Source organism: Oncorhynchus mykiss, chromosome 11 (genome assembly GCF_013265735.2).
Source record: "Oncorhynchus mykiss isolate Arlee chromosome 11, USDA_OmykA_1.1, whole genome shotgun sequence".
In the NCBI taxonomy this organism is placed as follows: domain Eukaryota; kingdom Metazoa; phylum Chordata; class Actinopteri; order Salmoniformes; family Salmonidae; genus Oncorhynchus; species Oncorhynchus mykiss.
This window is the reverse complement of record NC_048575.1, coordinates 40,885,464-40,910,518: the sequence shown is the minus strand read 5'-3', so window position 1 is coordinate 40,910,518 and position 25,055 is coordinate 40,885,464. Positions and strand designations below refer to the sequence as shown.

The window sequence follows — 25,055 nt, the reverse complement described above, 5'->3', positions numbered from 1 at the left end:
ACTGCAGAGATCTACAGCTGAGGTCCATAGGACAACAATCAGTCGTATATTGCACAAATCTGGCCTTTATGGAAGAGTGGCAAGAAGAAAGCCATTTCTTAAAGATATCCATAAAAAGTGTTGTTTAAAGTTTGCCACAAGCCACCTGGGAGACACACCAAACATGTGGAAGAAGGTGCTCTGGTCAGATGAAACCAAAATTGAACTTTTTGCCAACAATGCAAAACGTTATGTTTGGCGTAAAAGCAACACAGCTCATCACACTGAACACACCATCCCCACTTTCAAACATGGTGGTGGCAGCATCATGGTTTGGGCCTGCTTTTCTTCAGCAGGGACAGGGAAGATGGTTAAAATTGATGTGAAGATGGATGGAGCCAAATACAGGACCATTCTGGAAGAAAACCTGATGGAGTCTGCAAAAGACCTGAGACTGGGACGGAGATTTGTCTTCCAACAAGACAATGATCCAAAACATAAAGCAAAATCTACAATGGAATGGTTCAAAAATAAACATATCCAGGTGTTAGAATGGCCAAGTCAAAGTCCAGACCTGAATCCAATCGAGAATCTGTGGAAAGAACTGAAAACTGCTGTTCACAAATGCTCTCCATCCAACCTCACTGAGCTCGAGCTGTTTTGCAAGGAGGAAGGGAAAAAAATTCAGTCTCTCGATGTGCAAAACTGATAGACATACCCCAAGTGACTTACAGCTGTAATCGCAGCAAAAGGTGGCGCTACAAAGTATTAACTTAAGGGGGCTGAATAATTTTGCACGCCCAATTTTTCAGTTTTTGATTTGTTAAAAAAGTTTGAAATATCCAATAAATGTCGTTCCACTTCATGATTGTGTCCCACTTGTTGTTGATTCTTCACAAAAAAATAGTTTTATATCTTTATGTTTGAAGCCCGAAATGTGGCAAAAGGTCGCAAAGTTCAAGGGGGCCGAATACTTTCGCAAGGCACTGTACATTGTTACTTGTATAGCCCTTTTCAAAGAATCTCAAAGCGCATAAAAAGTAAAACAACAAAGGCAACAGTAAACATGTCACCTCGCACGAGCGATGCAGCTCCCCCTGTGCTAATTAGTAACAATTATTCAGTCTAATTTGCAGAAAATGTAATAGGTTCTTATGGGAAACATACTGCACATGAGGAGCTGCATATCTGCACAGAATCTCATGACTGTAGCTCAAATGGGACAGGATATATGCTTGTTCAAATTTTGGAATTGCAGTTGATTACTATAGCGCCACCCTTGGGCCAACAAGTGTAATTGTGTAAATACGCTTCATTCAACCACGTTTGTGCAAAATCGGGGCAGTGTTGTCTGAAATATTGCATGTGACCAACTTAAGAATGTATGGAGATAGATCCATAGTGCAGCGGTCTAAGGTACGGTATCTCAGTGCTAGAGGCGTCACTACAGACTCTGGTTCGATTCCAGGCTGTATCACAACCGGCCGTGATTGGGAGTCCCATAGTGTGGCACACAATTGGCCCAGCATTGACCGGGTTACAGTGTTGCAAAAGTAGACCTCTGTCTCCCTCTACTGACGTGAATCCATTTGCATATACCTTCCTGGGACCAGAGTTCGCCATCACGGGCCCGTTTTGTCTTGTAGAATACTTTTTAGGCAACTGGGCCACCGTAGTTACTTTGCCGACGGAAAGTGGTGAACGTGTGGTATCTAGCTAGCTAACTACTTGAACAGGTGAAAGTATGTTTTGAATTACATTTTTTATTTATTAATAGTTTCCCCTCAAACATTCCCAATGCAATATTTAATGAACTGATTTGATTTCCAAATTATAAAAGCATGAGTTTCATGTAAACGAACCATAATACGAGCTAGCTACTTAGCGGTGTTAGTTTACAGCTGCATATGGATATGGCTGCAATATATGTAGCTAGAGCTGTTTTATCTGACTTAGCTAGCTAGGCAACGATGCTTGATGCTTTCTTTGAACCAAGCTAATCGGACGACACGGTTTATTTCAGTGGCATAAGTTAATTTATCTAGCTAAAGTAACTTTTGGTTATCCAATTACCGAATGACCACTCCCCTCTGCGCCGAGTTATACTTTTAGTTTGAAAGTGTCAACCGACTATAAAGGCAACCCAGTTAGCTAAATAAGTGACATGCCATTACGGGACAGGTAGACGAGTAGTAGCCCTTCATCGTGAATCTCAGTTCCATTCCACATAGCTAAATCATTGGACGAAGTCGTCGTCTGTACGAGGGAGTTTTTTTTTTTTATCGCCCGACGCTCTGTCTGAACATTAACACCATTTGCGGTACGGTTTTTGGAAGCATAAGGACCTTATTTAATATCAGCGAGAAATAATAAATAAATAAAACGTTACACACCGTAATCGGGTTAGGGTTCCGACACGGTTTTATTTCCATGTTACAGCGCATGTTTACGGAAAGCAGACGACAGTGGACTGACTACCTGTGCTAATTAGCTACCTGTCTCCCCGAACAGCCTGCTCTCATAGACTAGACGTAACGTGGTCAACGTAAATCCGGTGTAATCAAATAGGTATGTTATGTTTGGTATGGTTACTTAAGGCGAAAGGGCGGTGGTTGGTCGGGCGTATAACGCAAACGTTCGAATCTCATCATGGACAATTTGATCAAATTAACACATTTTCAACTGCTTACCTACTTTTTAGATACTTTGCAACTACTTAGCATGTTAGTTAACCCTAATCTTATCATTTTTAGCTAACCCTACCCTAACGTGAACTTCTAGCAACCACTTAGCATGTTAGTTAACCTTAACTCTTTTAGCTAACCCGTTAACCTAATTCCCAAACTTAGCCCTAACCCCTAGGCTAGCTGATGTTAAGCTAACGTATGTTAGCATTAGCCACAACAATATAGAATGTAACATATCATACATTTAGCAAACATACATTTTTCAAATTCGTAACATATAAGAATTGTAATTTATTATACGAAATGGTGATAGACATCCCCAAATTTAATACATACCATATCATACATTTAGATACATTTAAAGTGTTGGTAACATATGATACTAAATGGAGTGACACAGACTTTCATACAGAAAAATTCAAAATGCTCTGAGACCAGGTTGCTCCGAATACCTGTGTGTTAACTGAAGACAGATGACACAAAAGTACTGTCGACTTCCACTGTGTTAAAACGGACATAACTGTGTACATAAGTGGGTATTTAGCATTTGTGAAATTATTCTGATGTGATCTTTTGGTTTTTATTACAGCATTGATTCAAGTTTAGATGAAGTATTTGTCTGTTTTGGCTTCTAGAGCCAATTCACCTTCAGACAGAATATGTAAAGTCCTTGGACCTTTAGTCCAATTGGGCAAGTGCAGCAGCATCAAGTGATATGTAAAACGAATCTCCATCTAGCTAGCTAGCCAGCAAGTGTTTTACAACTTTGATTGCTCGCTATAATGTAGGCTCATAGGCTACATAACAAAAGTTGTCTTTTAGTTGAAGATCAGAAGTAGGCAGGCTAACTAATTGTAGAACCAGGCATTCACATTGTATTGGGCATATCATTAGGAATTAGAATACTATACTGATCAAAACAATAAATGCAACATGTAAAGTGTTGGTCCTGTGTTTCATGAGCTGAAGTAAGATCTCAGAAATGTTCCATATACACACACAAAGCTTATTTCTAATGAATTTAAGCAATTTATCTGCACTGTATGTTTGTTAGCTAGCTAGCCAGTTTTAGAATAATGATAAATTTTCTTTTTACATTTGTATTACCTGCAAATACAGTGCATTCGGAAAGTATTCATTTTTCCACATTTTGTTACGTTACAACTAGTGATGCACCGATATTACATTTTTGGCAGATACCAATATCCAATATTTTCCTTGACAAAAATAACGATACCGATATTTACAATTTTAGCGGCCTTTTAAGCATTCTAGTACAGTTAAATAGTTAACACACACACACACACACATGGATGCAACGGTCTAAGGCACTGCATCTAAGTGTAAGATCCAGCCATGTTTGGGAGTCCCATAGGGCGGCTCATAATTGGCCCAGCATCGTCTGGGTTTAGCCGGGGTAGGGCGTCATTGTAAATAAAAAAAAATTCTTAACTGACTTGCCTAGTAAAATAAAGGTTACACCCACACACACACACCACACAGACCAAAAAGTAATTTTGTTGGCATTTACGTATGTCCCCATAACCAGTAAAACATAATAAAAACCTATTTCTTTCACTTTTTTACTGTTACGTTGTTCATTTGTTCAGTCATTTCATTCTCAACCAGGATTTCTAAGGAACGGCGTTTGGTTCATTGCATGTCAAAAAAGATACAGGTCAAATAACACTATTTGACGTGTCAAATAATTTTTTACGTAGTTATTACACATTGATTACACTTGGATCACTCGTATGTTATATGTCACAACGATTCATCGATACATATGCTATGATGCTGGTAAAGTTGTCTCGCGCACCTACAGTGCTGGTCATAGAAAAAAAGCTAGCTAGCTCATGGATGCAAACAATATTCTTCCCCAAAAACATAGCAAAACGACAATCAGGTGTCAGTAGCTATAAGAATTTGTTCTTAACTGACTTGCCTAGTTAAATAAAGGTAAAATAAAAAAATTAGTAAAATAAGAACTGTCTTATAAATTAGGGTTATTTTAGATGACACCTAGCTATATAGTTAGCTAGCTAAAAATAAAAAAAATAATAAAATATATAGTTAGCTATTTAACCTTAGCTAACTATCTAAAATAACCCTAATTTATAAGACAGTTCTTATTTTACTAAGTTTTTTATTATTATTTTACCTTTATTTAACTAGGCAAGTCAGTTAAGAACAAATTCTTATTTTCAATGACGGCCTAGGAACAGTGGGTTAACGACAGATTTGTACCTTGTCAGCACGGGGGTTTGAACTTGCAACCTTCCGTCAAACGCTCTAACCACTAGGCTATCCTGCCGCCCCAAAATGGTGGTTGGACCCATCTGTGAAGCTTGCCACAATAGTGGACTTTGCAGTTAGCCTTCAAAATAAAAATGTCATTGACAGTGATGCAGATGCAAATGCATACAAATAGTAGAATTATTCCATAATTGAATAGATCATGCTAAAGGAGGTTGGATTGTTATTGTATAGCATCAACAAAATACAATAATTTGTTAATTTGACAAATCTGTTGAAATCACAGTGGATGTATTATACTTTAGAATTGTATTGGGGGATACTTATTTTTGTGTACAGCCTTACCTATGGATTGTGGATCAATGACATAGGTTATCAGTCTACTCAGTGACACCCAGAGAACATTAGCATCGTTGCTCTTATTGCAGGACTCTGAAACAATTGTGAATTGAGCCATATTTATTGTCAACCTATGTGTATTGAACACTATTTCAGAGGGAAAACAATACTGCGTGGATTAGAGGTCGACCGATTAATCGGCAATGCCGATTTAATTAGGGCTGATTTCATCGATTCATCGAGTCGATGCACTTTCGTTGCACAAATGTACCTAACCATAAACATCAATGCCTTTCTTAAAATCAATACACAAGTATAATGTTTTAAACCTGCATTTGTTGTTAAAATAAATTAATGTTAGCAGGCAATATTAACTAGGGAAACTATGGAAAATCTTGCGTTCATTGCAAGTAGAGTCAGGGTTTTTGCAGCAGTTTGGGCCGCCTGGCTCATTGCGAACTGAATAAAGACTAATTTTCCAGAATTTTACATAATGATGACATAACATTAAAGGTTGTGCAATGTAACAGCAATATTTAGACTATGGAACGGTTCCATATTTCACTGAAAGAATAAACGTTTTGTTTTCGAATTGATTGTTTCCCGGATTTGACCATATTAATGACCTACGGCTCGTATTTCTGTGTGTTTATTATGTTATAATTAAGTCTATGATTTGATAGAGCAGTCTGACTGAGCGGTGGTAGGCATTAGCAGGATCATAAGCATTCATTCAAACAGCACTGTACTGCATTTGCCAGCAGCTCTTAGCAATGCTTGAAGCACAGCGCTGTTTATGACTTCAAGCCTATCAACTCCCGAGATTAGGCTGGCAATACTGAAGTGCATATAAGAACGTCCAATAGTCAAAGGTATATGAAATACAAATGGTATAGAGAGAAATAGTCCTATAATTCCTATAATAACTACAACCTAAAACTTTTTAACTGGGAATATTGAAGACTCATGTTTAAAGGAACCACCAGCTTTCATATGTTCTCATGTTCTGAGCATGGAACCTAAACTCTAGCTTTTTTACATGGCACATATTGCACTTTTACTTTCTTCTCCAACATTGTTTTGCATTATTCAAACCAAATTTAACATGTTTCATTATTTATTTGAGACATTTTCTTTATGTATTATATTAAGTTAAAATAAGTGTTCATTGTTCATTCAGTATTGTTGTAATTGTCATTATTACAAATACAGTCGGAAGTTTACATACACTCCACAAATTTCTTGTTAAGAAACTATATTTTTGGCAAGTCGATTAGGACATCTACTTTGTGCATGACACAAGTAATTTTTCCAACAATTGTTTACAGACAGATTATTTCACTTATTCACTGTATCACAATTCCAGTGGGTCAGAAGTTTACAAACACTAAGATGACTGTGCCTTTAAACAGCTTGGAAAATTCCAGAAAATTATGTCATGGCTTTAGGAACTTTTGATAGGCTAATTGGCATAATTTGAGTCAATTGGAGGTAGACCTGTGGATGTATTTCAAGGTCTGCCTTCAAACTCAGTGACTCTTTGCTTGACATCATGGGAAAATTAAAAGAAATCAGCCAAGACCTCAGAAAAAAATGGTCTGGTTCATCCTTGGGAGCAATTTCCAAATGCCTGAAGGTACCACGTTCATCTGTACAAAAATAGTATGCAAGTATAAACACCATGGGACCACGCAGACGTCATACCACTCAGGAAGGAGACGTGTTCTTTCTCCTAGAGATGAACATAGTTTGGTGCGAAAAGTGAAAACCAATCCCAGAACAACAGCAAAGAACCTTGTGAGGATGTTGGAGGAAACGGGTACAGAAGTATCTATATCCACAGTAAAACGAGTCCTATATCGATATAACCTGAAAGGCCGCTCGGCAAGGAAGAAGTCACTGCTCCAAAACCACCATATAAAAGCCAGACTACGGTTTGCAACTGCACATGGGGACAAAGATCATACTTTTTGGAGAAATGTCCTCTGGTCTGATGAAACAAAAATAGAACTGTTTGGCCATAATGACCATCATTATGTTTGGAGGGAAAAGGGGGAGGCTTGCAAGCCGAAGAACACCATCCCAACCGTGAAGCATGGGGGTGGCAGCATCATGTTGTGGGGGTGCTTTGCTGCAGGCGGGACTGGTGCACGTCAGGAAGTTACAGCTTGGCAGTAAATGGGTCTTCCAAATGGACAATGACCCCAAGCATACTTCCAAAGTTGTGGCAAAATGGCTTAAGGACAACAAAGGCAAGGTATTGGAGTGGCCATCACAAAGTCCTTGCCTCAATCCTATATAAACGTTTTGGGCAGATCTGAAAAAACGTGTGCGAGCAAGGAGGCCTACAAACCTAACTCAGTTACACCAGCTCTGTCAGTAGGAATGGGCCAAAATTCACCCAACTTAACTTATTCAACCAGCTTGTTTAAGGCTACCCGCAACATTTGACCCAAGTTAAACATTTTAAATGCAATGCTACCAGACACTTGTTGAGTGTATGTAAACTTCTGACCCACTGGGAACGTAGTGAAATAAATAAAAGCTGAAATAAATCACTCTCTACTATTATTCTGACATTTCACGTTCTTAAAATAAAGTCTTGATCCTAACTGACCTTAGACAGGGAAGTTTTACTATGATTAAATGTCAGGAATTGTGAAAAACCGAGTTTTAATGTATTTGGCTAAGGTGTATGTAAACTTAAACTGTGTGTGTGTGTATATATACACAGATCGGCTTTTTTTGGTCCTCCAATAATCGGTATCGGCGTTAAAATCATAATCCAAGGACCAGAATCCTCTAGCGAGGATGTTTTGGAGTCTGATAACTCTGAATATCTTGGGTATTGAGTAGACTGTTACTCCATTTCATTGATCACCAATCCTTACGTAAAGCTGTACAGTGCAAATGATTGTCAATACACACAATAGGCTGTCTGGGGAGTTGATTTCACACAGTCGCAGTCTCGCGATAAGAGCTACTTCGCTAATATTTGCATAAACTCTAAACAGTTGTGTTCTGTGGGTGTCACTGAGTCGACTGATACCCCATTTCATTGCTTCACATTCCAACCTTGTTTAACATTATCTAGTCTAAATATGGCATTCCACCAATTGTAACTTTCTGCATCACTTTCAAATAGGTACAATTATTTTGAAGGCAAACAGCAAATTCCACTATTGTGCCTAATCCTTATTGTGGCTAACTTTACAACACAAGCCGGTCAGGTCGAGCCTCACTAGCCAGAAGAAGCTAGCTGGCTGCTTATAACGTTAGCTTTGGGCAAAAGGGTTAAGTAGCTGGCTAGCTGTTCAATTTCAATAGGCGAACAACAAGTGGCTGCCTAGCTAATACTTACTCACAAGCATTCCTAAATCATTGCTAAGAATAGTGAAAATGCCTGTAGTTTCTACTGGTCATTGTTTTCAGGCTTGTTGTATTGGTGCTAGCTAGGTACCAAGCTAAAGCTAGCTAGCTACCCCAGAAGTTGCGGTCGAACAAATAATGCTTTATTACCAACGCGGTATTGTAAACACATCGTTTGTTGCCGTTGTTTGCTTGTTTGCAGACTTTTTTTTGTACAGCTTTGACAGGGCTACTGATAGTAGTGGTGGCACTTGGCTTGCACGTGCAAATTCAGAACACACAACATGCAAAAATAGAACTGTGTTATTTAACGTGTCAAATGAAAAGCACATTTAACGCGTTAAACAGTGTCATTGTCAAATTGTGTTATTTGACGTGTATCTTTTTTTGACATTCAAAGACCCAATGGCATTCCGTAGTATGTCTTGAAGCTAATAGCAGTGACGCTATTACTGTGTAACTCCGGTAGGGCAACATCTGAACAATAGCGCACTTGGTAACGTTAGTACAGTGCCTTGCGAAAGTATTCGGCCCCCTTGAACTTTGCGACCTTTTGCCACATTTCAGGCTTCAAACATAAAGATATAAAACTGTATTTTTTTGTGAAGAATCAACAACAAGTGGGACACAATCATGAAGTGGAACGACATTTATTGGATATTTCAAACTTTTTTAACAAATCAAAAACTGAAAAATTGGGCGTGCAAAATTATTCAGCCCCTTTACTTTCAGTGCAGCAAACTCTCTCCAGAAGTTCAGTGAGGATCTCTGAATGATCCAATGTTGACCTAAATGACTAATGATGATAAATACAATCCACCTGTGTGTAATCAAGTCTCCGTATAAATGCACCTGCACTGTGATAGTCTCAGAGGTCCGTTAAAAGCGCAGAGAGCATCATGAAGAACAAGGAACACACCAGGCAGGTCCGAGATACTGTTGTGAAGAAGTTTAAAGCCGGATTTGGATACAAAAATATTTCCCAAGCTTTAAACATCCCAAGGAGCACTGTGCAAGCGATAATATTGAAATGGAAGGAGTATCAGACCACTGCAAATCTACCAAGACCTGGCCGTCCCTCTAAACTTTCAGCTCATACAAGGAGAAGACTGATCAGAGATGTAGCCACGAGGCCCATGATCACTCTGGATGAACTGCAGAGATCTACAGCTGAGGTGGGAGACTCTGTCCATAGGACAACAATCAGTCGTATATTGCACAAATCTGGCCTTTATGGAAGAGTGGCAAGAAGAAAGCCATTTCTTAAAGATATCCATAAAAAGTGTAGTTTAAAGTTTGCCACAAGCCACCTGGGAGACACACCAAACATGTGGAAGAAGGTGCTCTGGTCAGATGAAAGCAAAATTGAACTTTTTGGCAACAATGCAAAACGTTATGTTTGGCGTAAAAGCAACACAGCTGAACACACCATCCCCACTGTCAAACATGGTGGTGGCAGCATCATGGTTTGGGCCTGCTTTTCTTCAGCAGGGACAGGGAAGATGGTTAAAATTGATGGGAAGATGGATGGAGCCAAATACAGGACCATTCTGGAAGAAAACCTGATGGAGTCTGCAAAAGACCTGAGACTGGGACGGAGATTTGTCTTCCAACAAGACAATGATCCAAAACATAAAGCAAAATCTACAATGGAATTGTTCAAAAATAAACATATCCAGGTGTTAGAATGGCCAAGTCAAAGTCCAGACCTGAATCCAATCGAGAATCTGTGGAAAGAACTGAAAACTGCTGTTCACAAATGCTCTCCATCCAACCTCACTGAGCTCGAGCTGTTTTGCAAGGAGGAATGGGAAAACATTTCAGTCTCTCGATGTGCAAAACTGATAGAGACATACCCCAAGCGACTTACAGCTGTAATCGCAGCAAAAGGTGGCGCTACAAAGTATTAACTTAAGGGGGCTGAATAATTTTGCGCGCCCAATTTTTCAGTTTTTGATTTGTTAAATAAGTTTGAAATATCCAATAAATGTCGTTCCACTTCATGATTGTGTCCCACTTGTTGTTGATTCTTCACAAAAAAATACAGTTTAATATCTTTATGTTTGAAGCCTGAAATGTGGCAAAAGGTCGCAAAGTTCAAGGGGGCCGAATACTTTCGCAAGGCACTGTATGTACTTGCGCTCGATCAGTTGCAAACATAACCCACGACAGAGAACGGTTGATTGTCAAGGGCAATGAATTCCATTATCTTGGCGTTAATGGATTTTGCATTTGAGTTCTCTCGCAGAAATTCTTGCTCATTCAAATGACTGCTTGACTTGTTTGCTCAATCCACACAGCAGACATTGTGGCTAGGTTAGGAATGCCATGTCGCAGGTGTAGTGCCAAATTTTACGTGTCATTACATCATGTACTTACGTTATATAGGTATGCACGTCAGCTTTGACATCAGTTTTTCACATCGGCGTTGAACTAGACATTGGGCCGATGCCGATCTTGGCAATTTTCGCTAATATTGGCCAATTCTGATATGTTCACCGATATATCGTGCATTCCTAGTTACAGCCTCATTCTAAAATGGATGAAATAAAAAAATACCCATCAATCTACAAACAATACACCATAATGACAAACCAAAAGCAACAGGTTTTAGAAATGTTTGCAAATGTATTAAAAATGAAAACCGAGACCTTATTTACACAAGTATTCAGACTAGGGTTGCAAAATTCCAGGAATTTACAATAAATCCCCTGCATTCCTGGTTGGAGATTTCTGGATTTCCTGCTTATTCACTTCTTATTCTGGGAATCCACCAACCGGGATTTCAGGAAGTATTGAAAATTCTCAGAATTTTGCAACCCTAATTCAGACCCTTTGCTATGAGATTCGAAATTGAGCTCCGGTGCATCCTGTTTCCATTGATCATCCTTGGGATGTTTCTACAATTTGATTGGACAAGGCCCACACCTGTCTATATAAGGTCCCACAGTTGACAGTCCATGTCAGAGTAAAAACCAAGCCATGAGGTTGAAGGAATTGTCCGTAGAGCTCCAAGACAGGATTGTGTTGAGGCATAGATCTGGGGAAGGGTACTAATACATTTTGGCAGTATTTTGAAGGTCCCCGAGAACACAGTTGCCTCCATTCTTTAATGGAAGAAGTTTGGAACCACCAAGACTCTTCCTAGAGCTGGCCGCTCAGCCAAACTGAGCAATCGGGGGAGAATGTCCTTGGTCTGGGAGACGACCAAGAACCTAGTGGTCACATTGACAGAGCTCCAGAATTTCTCAGTGGAGATGGAAGAGACTTACAGAAGGACAACCATCTCTGCAGCACACCTCCAATCAGACCTTTATGATAGAGTGGCCAAACGGAAGCCACTCCTCAGTAAAAGGCACATGACAACCCATTTGGAGTTTGCCAAAAGACACCTAAAGGACTCTCAGGCCATGAGAAACAAGATTCTCTGGTCTGATGGAACCAAGATTGAACTCTTTGGCCTGAATGCCAACCGTCACATCTGGAGGAAATCTGGCACCATCCGTACGGTGAAGCATGGTGGTGGTAGCATTATGCAGTGGGGATGTTTTTCAGTGGCAGGGACTGGAAGACTAGTCCAGATCGAGGGAATGATGAACGGACAAAGTACAGAGATCCTTGATGAAGACCTGCTCCAGAGCGCTCAGGACCTCAGACTGGTGTGAAGGTTCACCTTCCAACAGGACAATGAGAAAGGGAGAGAGATTCTAATCGCTGCCAAAGGCGCTTCAACAAAGTACTGAGTAACGGGTCTGAATACTTATGTCAATGTGATATTTCAGTTTTTTGTGTTTGTCATTATGGGGTATTGTGTGTCGATTGAGGAAAAAGTAAATATCAGTTTTAGAATAAGGCTGTAATACGCAACCCAAACCGGCTGCGCGCTTGCGCCATAGTGCATACATTTATTTTGCCCCCCCCACACCAAACACGATCACGACACGCAGGTTAAAATATCAAAACAAACTGAACCAATGACATTCATTTGGGGACAGGTCGAAAAGCATTGAACATGTATGGCAATTTAGCTAGTTAGCTTGCACTTGCTAGCTAACGTTAATTTGTCCTATTTAGCTAGCTTGCTGTTGCTAGCTAATTTGTCCTGGGATATAAACATTGAGTTGTTATTTTACCTGAATTGCACAAGGACCTCTACTTCGACAATTAATCCACACGTAAAACGGCCAACCAAATTGTTTCTAGTCATCGCTCCTCCTTCCAGGCTTTTTCATCTTTGAACTTATGTGGTGATAGCATCTAAACTTTCATAGTATTACCACGACAACCGGCAACAAAGTTCGTCTTTCAATCACCCACGTGGGTATAACCAATGAAGAGATGGCACGTGGGTACCTGCTTCTATAAACCAATGAGGAGATGGGAGAGGCAGGACTTTCAGCGCGATCTGTGTCAGAAATAGGAATGACTTCAATTTTAGCCCCTGGCGTCGCAGACGCTCATTGACGCGCAATAATTGAATAACATGGATTTCTAAATTTATTTTGCAACGCTCACGCACGTGACGTGTCCGGTATGGTCAGCATGTTACATAACAAAATGTGGAAAAAGTCAATGGGTCTGAATACTTTCCGAATGCACTGTATGCCAAACAATCCATTCAAACAATGCATTCAGTTGATGATAGGACTTAGACAAGTTGTAAATGCAACAAGAACTGACATTTTATCATCGTATTCACAGCTTTCTAAGAACCAAAATGTAGACATTTCTGGTCTGTTAAGATATATTTTAGAGGCTATTTACACAGAATACCCCCTTGTATAATCTGTATTTATAAGTACAGTGCCTTCAAAATATTCACACCTCTTTACATTTTGTGTTAGTCTGAATTTGAAATTGATTGTCACTGGCCTACACAATAATCCATAATGTCAGTGGAATTATGTTTTTAGATATTTTTACAAATTCATTTTAAAATGAAAAGCTGAAATGTCTGGAGTCAATATGTATAGTATTCAACTCCTTTTATGGTAAGCCTCAATATGTTCAGTAGTAAAAAATTAGTTCAAGTTGCATGCACTCTGTGTGCAATAATAGTGTTTAACATGATCTTTGAATGAGTACCCCATCTCTGTACCCCACACATACAATTATCTGTACGGTCCCTCAGTCTAGCAGTGAATTTCAACCAAAGACCAGGGAGCTTTTCCAATGCCTCGCAAATAAGGGCACCTATTGGTACATGGGTAAAAATATAAAAGCAGACATGGAATATCCCTTTGAGCATGTTTAAGTTATTAATTACACTTTGGGTGGTGTATCAGCACACCCAGTCACTACAAAGATACAGGCGTCCTTCCTAACTCAGTTGCCGGAGAGGATGTAAACTGCTCAGGGATTTCACCACGAGGCCACGGGTGACTAAAACTGGACAAAAAACTGAGGATGGACCAACAACATTGTAGTTACTCCACAATACTAACCTAAATGACGGAAGTGAAAAGAAGGAAGCCTGTACAGACTAAAAATATTCCAAAACTGCAAAAAAAAGTGTCAAGGAAATGAACTTTATGTCCTGAACACAAAGTGTTATGTTTGGGGCAAACACTACACATCACTTGAGTACCACACTTCATATTTTCAGGCATGGTGGTGGCTGCACATGTTATGGGTATGTTTGTCATCGGCAAGTACTAGGAAGTTTTTTAAGATAAAAATAAATGGAATAGAGCTAAGCACAGGTAAAATCACTACATTAAACCCAGGGCCAGATATATGCTGGAGTTGTTTACCAAGACAACATTGAATGTTCCTGAGTGGCCTAGTTACAGTTTTTATTTAAATCGGCTTGAAAATCTATGGCAAGACTTGAATGGCTGTTTAGCAAGGATCAACAATCAACTTGACAGCTTGAAGAATGTGCAAATATTGTACAGTCCAGCTGTGCAAAGCACTTAAGAGACTTACCCAGAAAGACTCGCAGCTGTAATCGCTGCCAAAGGTGATTCTGACTCAGGGGTGTAAATACTTATGTAAATTAGGTATTCCTATATTTATTTTTATTTTTTAAAGAAGGGCAACAATTTCTAAAAACATGTTTTGGCTTTGTCATTATGGGGTATTGTATTCGGGCTACAACACAATGTAGATTAAGTCGAGGGATATAAATACTTTCTGAACGCTCTATTTGACAATATTATAGGTTGACAATAATTGTAATACACACTATATGTTACATCACATGCCTGCCTTTTATTTTCCTACATTGGTAAAATCAGGATTATGGCTCTACTGTCATTCTTTCCAATTAGACTGGTTTGGATTTCTTCCTGACCAATATGGCTGCAATTTTCATCCCATTCTGGAAGTTTGAGGCTTCATTACGTAGTCCTCTAGTAATTTAATAGGATCTTTATGGTATTGAGTCTGTTTTTATGGCTTTCTTTTTGTTTATTGTTAGGGTTGCACTGGAGAGGTTCAGATTAGAAAGGTTTTGTTATGCATTGCCTAATTTGACGTGTTTTCTTTCTGCGTGTATCTTGTTTGTTGTGCATAGGTCAGCAGATGGCATCAGCAATGATCTCCGTCCACACCACAGCTTCTCGCTTTGCCCTGCTTCAGGTTGACTCTGATTCGGACTCCGATTTGGAGTCAGGAAAGACCAGAGGTGGCCGGGACTCTGGAAAGGGTCGTCCTGGGAAGGCAACCGAGGGGAAATCCACCGCGAGCAACGGCAAGAAGGAGAAGAGGAAGAAGAAGCGAGAGCAGCAACAGAGCGAGGCTAATGAGGTGACTGGCAGGGGCATTTAACCTCCTCGCTGAACCCAACATCAGGTCTCAAAGGTTTCAGTTTTACTATTTCACCTGACCTTGTGGACTGATGATGACTCCTGTCTCCTGTCCCCAGTTAAGGAGTCTTGCCTTTAAGAAGCTCCCTCAGAAGTCCTCTGCCCCGCCCCCCTCCCTGTCTCTGCAGGGTGTGGCCAATGAGCTACTCCATCCCGCAGCAGGGGACCAATCCATGCCCCCGGAAGGCTGGCAGCAATGGAAACAGAGGGACTACCAGGTAGAACCTGACAGATTGGTCCTATAACTACATTTATTTTCTTCATATCTACATGATTGCTTAGGGGTTGTTTCTGAACAGGGCTCATGGTAACACCTGACATGGTGGGCATGAATGGGCATTATAATTTCTTACCTGATATCCCCCAGCTAATCCCATCCTTAATCTTCGTCTTTGTTTCTGACCAATGCAGTTAACGAGTGAGCTGTACGAGGCAGACCTGGAGAAGGCACTGATTATGAGTAAACTGGAGTTTGAGGAGCACAAACAGGTACCATACTGCCCCAATGCAGCACTAGAGCTCTGCTACCCGAGCCCGATGGACCCCGACATTATACAGTCGTGGCCAAAGGTTTTGAGAATGACACAAATATTAATTTTCACAAAGTCTGCTGCCTCAGTTTGTATGATGGCAATTTGCATATACTCCAGAATGTTATGGAGAGTGGTCAGATGAATTGCAATTACTTGCAAAGTCCCTCTTTGCTATGCAAATGAACTGAATCCCGCAAAAGCATTTCAGCCCTGCCACAAAAGGACCAGCTGACATCATGTCAGTGATTCTCTTGTTAACAGAGGTGTGAGTGTTGATGAGGACAAGGCTGGAGATCACTCTGTCATGCTGATTGAGTTCGAATAACAGACTGGAAGCTTCAAAAGGAGGGTGGTGCTTGGAATCATTGTTCTTCCTCTGTCAAGCAAGGAAACACGTGCCGCCATCATTGCTTTGAACAAAAAGGGCTTCACAGGAAGGATATTGCTGCTAGTAAGATTGCACCTAAATCAACCATTTATCGGATCATCAAGAACTTCAAGGAGAGCGGTTCAATTGTTGTGAAGAAGGCTTCAGGCCGCCACCAGTACAGAGCTTGCTCAGGAATGTCAGCAGGCAGGTGTGAGTGCATATGCATGCACAGTGAGGTGAAGACTTTTGGAGGATGGCCTGGTGTCAAGGGAAGCAAAGAAGCCACTTCTCTCCAGGAAAAACATCAGGGACATACTGATATTCTGCAAAAGGTACTGGACTGCTGAGGACTGGGGTAAAGTAATTTTCTCCGAATCCCCTTTTTCGATTGTTTGGGGCATCTGGAAAAAAGCTTGTCCGGAGAAGACAAGGTGAGCGCTACCATCAGTCCTGTGTCATGTCTTAGTAAAGCATCCTGAGACCATTCATGTGTGGGGTTGCTTCTCAGCCAAGGGAGTGGGCTCACTCACAATTTTGCCTAAGAACACAGCCATGAATATAGAATGGTACAACACATCCTCCGAGAGCAACTTCTCCCAACCATCCAGGAACAGTTTGGTGACGAACTATGCCTTTTCCAGCATGATGGAGCACCTTGCCATAAAGCAAAAGTGATAACTAAGTGACTCGGGGAACAAAACCTCTATATTTTGGGTCCATGGCCAGGAAACTCCCCAGACCTTAATCGCATTGAGAACTTGTGGTCAATCCTCAAAAGGCAGGTGGACAAAAAAAAACACAAATTCTGACAAACTCCAAGCATTGATTATGCAAGAATGGGCTGTCATCAGTCAGGATGTGGCCCAGAAGTTAATTGACAGCATGCCAGGGCGGATTGCAGAGGTCTTGAAAAAGAAGAGTCAACACTGAAAATATTGACTCTTTGCATCAACTTCATGTAATTGTCAATAAAAGCATTTGACACTTATGAAATGCTTGTAATTCTACTTCAGTATTCCATAGTAACATCTGACAAAAATATCTAAAGACACTGAAGCAGCAAACTCTGAAAATTTATATTTGTGTCATTCTCAAAACTTTTGGCCACGACTGTACATCGTGTTAGGGCCGGGTAGTGCCTGTTTTTTCATCAATAACTAGGTTACTGGTATCACTAAAATGATCATTAACATTTTGAAGCCTAGCCATTTGGTTGTGCTGTGCTGCGCAGTACATGTCAGAACTTCAACCTTGTCAAATATAAGACCAGAACATTGTCAGATTCCACAGGAGAGATTATTTTAATGAAAATAGTGATGTTCCTTGAGTTTTGTTGGTTTAGAGTGATGAAAAGTAACTAGTTTTATCAGTAACTGTTCTCTGTCTCATCATTGAGCAGAACAGCAAGCAGAGGCGTTTCTATAGATACTCACACCATCAGAGATATGCACAGAGCGCATGCAGTGGAGGAAGCAAGGGACAGACAGATGAGCAGCTAATGCATACTAACAGAGGAAGTTATTTCTGGGTTCGGCCAGGGCCGGTCCTTAAATGTGTCAGTAGCAATCAGGCATGAGTATACAGCACCCTGTCACAAAACATCTGTCATTAAACGATTAACAGAAATCAGAACCATAGAGAGAGAACTACACACACATGGCTCGGACCAAAAATGTTTATTTTTTGATGAGGAAATTAATGTTCCATTAAAGCAGATGCTGTTCTTTTAAATTGCCTCCTGTCAGGATGATGACGGAACAGATACTCCCTCTCCCAAGTCCAGAGGAGGAGGAGGAGGAGCAGCAGCAGGGAAGAAAGACAAGAAGAAGAGCCAGCAGGGGAAAGACAAGAAGATGACAGTGTCTCTGAAGGACTTCCAGGCAGAGGGGGGTGAGACCAGCAGTGGCTAGAGCTACACTTATGTTAAAGGCCCAGTGTAGTCAAAAAAGTACTGATTTTCCTGTGTTTTATATATATTTCCACACTATGAGGTTGGAATAATACTGTGAAATTGTGAAAATTCTAATAATGCCATCTTAGTGTAAGAGCTGTTTGAAAAGACTGCTTGAAATTTCAGCCTGTTTTGGTGGGATGGAGTTTTGGCCTGCCTGGTGACATCAGGTGGTAAATTTGTTATATAACAATAACGTGTTTGAACAAACAGTGAACTTTCTGTACCCCCTCGTCTCTCAGTAACTTTCCATACACATATTTCCTGTTCCCCTTAATCAATAAATGATTATATAGTGACAGTAATAAGTATAATTCAAGTTAGAACCCAACAAGACCAATAAGAAAGAGTTCCAAACCTCTGCCAATAATAATAATACATTCTAGTAAGAAATCATTAGGTGAGTGCTTATATTTGTCCTATTTCAGACATGTACAAGTGTGAATTGGAAATGTTTTTATTTTTTTACATACCACAACTCTCCCTGAGACAGCCTTTGGAGAGTGGGGTCACGGCTAGGGTCTGGCATTATCAATGGCGACTTTGGAGCAATTAGGGTTAAGTGCCTTGCTCAAGGGCACTGTTTTTTCACCTTCGGTTCATGGCCCTACGCGCTAACTGCTAGGCTACCTGCCACACCAATAACCGCTAGTTTTCAGTTTTCCACTCCCCTCTCAGACCAGTACCAGACAGACCTACCTACATTTTTGCTTAAGAAATTACACTTATTTTTGTTTCTTTTTTTTTACCATTTTAATTGAAAACCATCACAGTAAGGTACTCAATTGTTACCCAGAAATGATTTGATATTCAGGGGAAAAAAGGCTGCATTGGGTCTTTAACATTGAGCACTGCCCCATTTCATCAATACAATACCAGCATAGCATTAACACTAGGACTACTTGTTTAACAGTCAACTTTGAGCAGGTGCTGCGTATAATGTGCTATAATTGTCTGTTTTCTCAGTGGCCTCACTCATGTTATTATTCTGTTTTTTAACGACGTTCACTTGACTTGTTGAATTCTCCTTAAAAACCACGATTCTCCGTTACAGATCAGCTTAGTAAGAAGCAGGAGAAAGAGGTGAGGTATGGCATCATTGTTGTATTCGGTGTTTGGCTTGCAGTGCTTCGGTCGAGGGTTTTAAACCCTGTAATGTAAGGATGAATGTAATGGACAGGTGGTGATATGACGTGAACTAGCGCAAATTGTGTAGGTTGTGTGTGTGTGTGTGTGTGTGTGTGTGTGTGTGCTTTTTAATAATTCAAATGCTGAATCCACTCTCCAGGAGACCAAACTGCCCACACCTCCAGAAGACAAGTTCTTCAACAAGCTTGAGGATGACGTTAGCAAAATCGTACAGCAGGAAAAAAGACGGGAGCAGTTTTCTAACAGCACTGACGCCGAGGTCACAACTTCAACAGAGCATGAACCGGTGAGACAGACTGCAAATCAGTTCATTCCAAGTATAATGGCTTTATGTTCAAATTATATTCGACCATTGAGTGACTGCTGATGAGACCATGGAGGGACAGGGTAACTCTATCTCTCAGAGCCTAACTGTGCCTCCCATCACACCTCCCAGGACCCCCGAACTGAGCAGCTAAAGGACGACTTGGAGAAGAAAGACCAAGAAATTGAGAAGTTAAAGAAGGTTATTTCACAATGGGAGGTGAGTCGTTGGATGGATACTGTACTGGGCTTTGGATGGAGCATGTCAAGAAGACAGAACAGCGCCATCTGGCATTTACAGTTGGTGTGAACGTGTTATTGTTCTCGATCCTCAGGTGAAGTACAAAGAAGTGAAAGCCAGAAACTCCCAGCTCCTGAAGATGTTGCAGCAGGGAGAGAGTACAGCTACTGCACTCCTAATTCAATCTGAGACTATACAGTAATCCATTACTGATGCACTAGGTAGGCCTACTTGTTCTCATTCATTCTCTTCCTCTCTCCACAGTGAAAGATAAAGCAGAGATCCTACTGCAGGTGGAAGAGCTTCTAAATATCAAAGAGGAGCTGTCTTCACAGGTGTGTGTGTGCTTGTGCGTGTGTCTCAAACCATTAATCGTGTGCAAAGCTGTCGTCCTGGTTGAATGACATTTATTTCTCTCTCCAGGTGACATCACTACATGCCTCACTTGAACAGGAGAAGTCGAAAGTGAAAGGTTTGCAAACAGATCAGCCAAAACACCATCAGGTAAGAAGAAACTCAATACAACACACATTTAGTATCTCATAAAGTGTCCCTGTCTAAAATCAAACCAACAGCTCACGCCTGGTTCAGAGAGAGGGGTAAAGGCTGCAGTGTAGAATGACCCCAGTTTGTTTGTTGTGCTGTTCAACCTGTGTAAAGCTGTGAGTCGACTGGGATGTCTTTTTAAATATAAGGTGTGTGTGCGTGCGTGCGTGTGTGTGTTCCACTCTTAGATCAGGCAGGAAGTCACCTCTAGGAAGATTACCAAGTTAACAGTGCAGCAGCAGTAGTCCTCACTCTCCAGAATAGTTCACAAAACGGAACCATTCACTCTGTCCAGCTCATTACTATATGAGTGATTGAACATTTTGTTTTTTACTTAATGTATGAATATTGACAAATCTAATCATGAATATTGAAAACAAACCACCATTTTAGATTTGTAAATGTTTTCTATATATTGTTGAACATAATATACTCTATGATCATATCAAAGTTACAGAGTGGGATCTCTGCTACTTTTAGAGTTATGATCCAATTTGTAAGTGTTACCAACCGAGTGAATGTGAAAATAAATTTAAAATGGTCGCCCTCTGCTGGTGATTTGTAGGATGTGCAATTATACAAGTTATTAAAGAAGGACTGTGATTGGTTACATTGCCTACCAATTTCTCTGTGAAGTATGGGCCAAATCTTTAAAAGTAGCAGATTTCCCACTCTGGAATGTTGATATACCTGCATAGTATATTATGTTTAGGGCTGTCAAACGATTCAAATAATTAATTGCGCTAATGGCATTAGTTAATTTGCTCAAATGTGGCCCTAAAGAAAGATATTTCAATTTAAAAAGTAATGCATTGAGTTACAGGCATACTTTGATTTGATTGTAAGGGATGGAAACACTGAATTATCTAGGCTACATCAGAATGTTTTAATAGCATTTTCACCATAAACAACACAAGTCACTGTAACTTACAGTTAGCTATTAATGCTCCCAATGTTTAAGTAGGCCTACTCCCGCTTATCAATGTTCTTGAAGGTTAACACTTGCTCACACACACACACAGCTTTAAGTTCTGTTAAATCTTCAGGCATTCTAAATGAGTGTGACTACAGGGAAAAAAAGGACTGGCTCTATGGATACAAAGAGCTATTAAACCATCTGTACGGTTCAGAGAACTTTACACACAGGCCTACACTCTCTCCCTCCCTCCTCACACCCACTCTCTCTCACTTATGACCTAAACTCACTCAATGCATTGTTTTGTTTTGAATTATAATGTTCCAACCGAAGCCGGGTGGGCGGGTTGTCAGCTTTGATGCCTCAATTAGAACATGTCTAATTTTTTGCGTTTTGTCGCTGTAGTCACACACAACAATAAAAATGTTGTCATTTACAAGCTCATTTGAATTGGAAAGGTAGGGAAGGGTTGAGGCATTACCACACATGTTAAATTAGACCAATTCATCCACTAATGGAAACAACATCGCTATTTGCAAAAGATTGGAGATATGGACTATCCTGCTAGCATACAGTCACTGTTCTGCCTGTCCCGTCTTTTCCACCCGCCTCACTCTTCTTGCGCCGCACAACACTTATGGTGAGTTTTTGAGAAGGATGCAACTGCAGCCCACAATTCGGGGCGTTCCTGTATGTGGACATTCCTGCATCTGCATAAACCCTTCTTTATACTTCCATTGGTAAATTTTTAAGCTATGACTCCAGTACATATGTGTGAGGCATGGGCGATCTACTACAGTAGATGGTAGTAATGCACCATAACGTTGGATGCCAACCGCCAATAAACCCCACAGAAGAAGAGGCAGGAACTTCAACGTTAGTAGGGGGGCTGAAATTTTGCGGGCTGCACGCTATTGGAGTTTTACTGCCGCTTTACACCTGCTCTCACATGCATCCTTTAACACAGTGGTTCTCAACTGGTTTTGCCTGGAGACCCAAATTTGACCATGACTATTGAGTCGCGACTCAATATTATGGACTGTTACTTTTTATAATGTGTTGCAGCTGCCTTCTTGGGCAGGTTTCACTTGCAAAATAGACTGTCTCAATTATGGTATTAAATAAAGTCATTACACAGCCATGTTAACTGAGAAAACACTTGTTATCAATTCAGGAGAATAAGCCATTTTAATTAGGAGACCAGTTCAGGAGTGGGGTGTAATAAATTATCAGACTCAGAACATAACATCAACACCAGTCCAATAATATTAATGAACAGTAACACGTACCAGTGTTTAAAATTGTTGTTTTTTTTCTCCAATCATTAGGAATTCTTAATCATCAATTATCGTGATAATCTTAGTGTTTGGCCTTGTAAAGTCAGCAACAATAAGTGGTGCAGCGGTATCGTTTCAAAATAAGTTTCGGTGCGAAGGTTACCTTTTTAAACCCCCCCAGTTGAGAATCACTGCTCTAACACACACAATCATACACACCCCACTCTTACATATGCAGCCTACAGTACTTTGAAGCAGTAGCCTATTCCTTTTCAGTTCTTGCAATCAGAATGTGTGCATAGTCAATGGTCAAGTTATCATGTTGCTGGGTAACATGACTAGCTAAACAATGTAGTTTGTTATAAAACCAAAACATACTGACTCCAGAATAGTTTAAAACGACCTGCGACATGCACACGAATCCTAGGCAAATATAGAAAATAGCTTTGGGAATATTGGGCATCATTTTTTAAATTATTTTGTAGAATGGCACATGGTCTTTAGTGATGTTAAAGGCGCAAGCATTGACTGGTAGGGCTGCTGTCCAAACTCATAAAAGACACACCCTCGTCCACTTACCCTCGCCTTATGCCCTTGGGGGAATCCCCATCGCCATCTTGGCGGGCGGTCCTACTGATAAGCCAAGCGAAGGGAAGTTTGGAACGTAAGCCCCTCAACCCTCGTTTTTAGTCGCGTTTGCGAGTGTACAATTATGTTCACTCCGAGGCCTGAAACTCCCCTTATTTCAAATAGCGACGATTGTACATCCGCTAAGAAGTCAGCGAAAACTTAAAAACAACATCAATGGAGAAGTCAACAACAAGTGTAAGTAAAAACAAATGCAAATAAGTTAGATATTGTGCAAATAATGTACATGACGGCACAAACGCGTCTCATAAAAAGTAAATATAGCTGTACTCTCTCCCTGCTGCAACATCTTTTGGAAATTGTAGAAATAAAGCATTTTCCTTCTACAGAATTTCCAGCTAGGTAGGCTAATGTTAGCTAATTAATTTGCTAGCTTTCATACTGTAGGTGTATATTATTCATTATGTATTTTAAAATAAGTAGACATGCACTCATAATTGACTGTAGTGCATTTAAAAAACACAATCATCGCGGGATGAACGAGTGATGAATTTCCGGGCAAGGGTGGTCCATTTTAAAAACCATTCCTTCCTCCCTCGCCCCTTTTCCCTGCAAGTGTATACTTGTCATGATACCTCATCAGAAGGGTCTACTTACTTGGAGGGCTGAGGGGGATAGGGTCTGTCTTTTAAGTGTTTGGACTGTAGCCTAGATGTGTTCCGTGTTGGTGTTCTGCGCTTAAAAGGGGCTGTACGGATAACATGTGTTCTTGAAAGGTTCCATGCGATGATGAAATAGAGAAGTGATTATAACGGCATTTTAAAAAATTATGCCCATAAACAGGTCACGCCTTAACATGTTATTAGGGCTTTAACGCTATTCGTGTTTATTTGTCAATATTCTTCTTTGTTGTTTTTGAACTCAAAATACTACTCATATTACCAAGTAAGCGGTAAAGCTTCATATAACACCAATTTTTGCTTTGTAACACCTACAGATGAAATATTATGAGTCTTAAAGGAGGCCTGGGTAATGCCAAAATGTCATAAATATACCAACTTTGATTAATTACTTCTCAAATATGCTGAACTGTTAGTGTATTTCAGTTGAAGGATATTGGGTTTGGTAACAACTTATCATGAAATGTCGAATCTCCTGAGCTGTCTTAAGCCCTTGGAGACAGTCAAGCCCCAGACAAGCAGACCAACAAACTAACAATGTAAAACTTTCTGTACTCACTCCATACTTCCTGGTCTCCTCTGATTGGCAGGGAAACAGGAAGGGGAAAAAGGGTTCAGAGTCTGATCTATGAAGACTGCAGAGGGAAGAACATTGACTGCAAAATACAACAAAGCAAAGCACTCCTATTCTTCAGGGTCTATTTGTTTGTATGGTTACTCTCTACTCTCTGTCTTCATGCACTACGCATGCCTTGTATACCACACACACCAACTCCTGGATGTACCGCACTGCAGAAGTTATTAAAAGGCTTGTAAATGAAGGCTGTATGTTTTCTGTTGACTGACATCGCAGCTCCTCTTTTTGTTCTGGTCTGCTCCCTGCCTTCTCTGGGGTGATGCCAAATGACAGGTGTGATTTTTATTTTTTTTCACTGCAAGTTAAATAAACTACTTTTTCAGTGTAAAATCATGTCTCCTTTTGATATTACTATGTGCTAATGGTACACAAAATATGTAAAACTGTTTTTGGTGCTGATGAGACTTTAGCATCTTTTAGCGGAG

At 40.3% G+C, this 25,055-nt stretch overlaps 1 protein-coding gene across 2 annotated transcripts; it reads left to right on the top strand.

Annotated features, from left to right (window-relative positions):
• Positions 1 to 1,580: 1,580 nt before the first annotated feature.
• Positions 1,581 to 24,960, top strand: LOC110535699 (G kinase-anchoring protein 1). 2 transcript variants are annotated; one of them, XM_021620879.2, is made up of 12 exons: positions 1,581 to 1,721; positions 15,148 to 15,380; positions 15,499 to 15,657; positions 15,851 to 15,928; positions 18,088 to 18,232; positions 19,348 to 19,376; positions 19,582 to 19,728; positions 19,879 to 19,965; positions 20,081 to 20,144; positions 20,251 to 20,321; positions 20,410 to 20,490; positions 24,584 to 24,960. In XM_021620879.2, the coding sequence occupies exons 2-12, from the start codon at positions 15,156 to 15,158 to the stop codon at positions 24,623 to 24,625; spliced, it is 1,128 nt and encodes a 375-aa protein (XP_021476554.1). In that variant the 5' UTR covers positions 1,581 to 1,721; positions 15,148 to 15,155; the 3' UTR covers positions 24,626 to 24,960. The 2 variants fall into 2 exon arrangements, with proteins under 2 accessions (XP_021476554.1, XP_021476555.1); XM_021620880.2 differs by having other exon boundaries at positions 1,586 to 1,715.
• Positions 24,961 to 25,055: the final 95 nt, after the last annotated feature.

What these genes read in the sequence shown, in the direction of transcription:
- LOC110535699 (XM_021620879.2), top strand. Translation starts at nt 15,156, where the DNA reads ATGGCATCAGCAATGATCTCCGTCCACACCACAGCTTCTCGCTTTGCC. An exon ending in GGACTTCCAGGCAGAGGGGG is followed by an intron (nt 18,233 to 19,347) that starts GTGAGACCAGCA and finishes TCTCCGTTACAG; the next exon opens with ATCAGCTTAGTAAGAAGCAG. An exon ending in GATGTTGCAGCAGGGAGAGA is followed by an intron (nt 20,145 to 20,250) that starts GTACAGCTACTG and finishes CTCTCTCCACAG; the next exon opens with TGAAAGATAAAGCAGAGATC.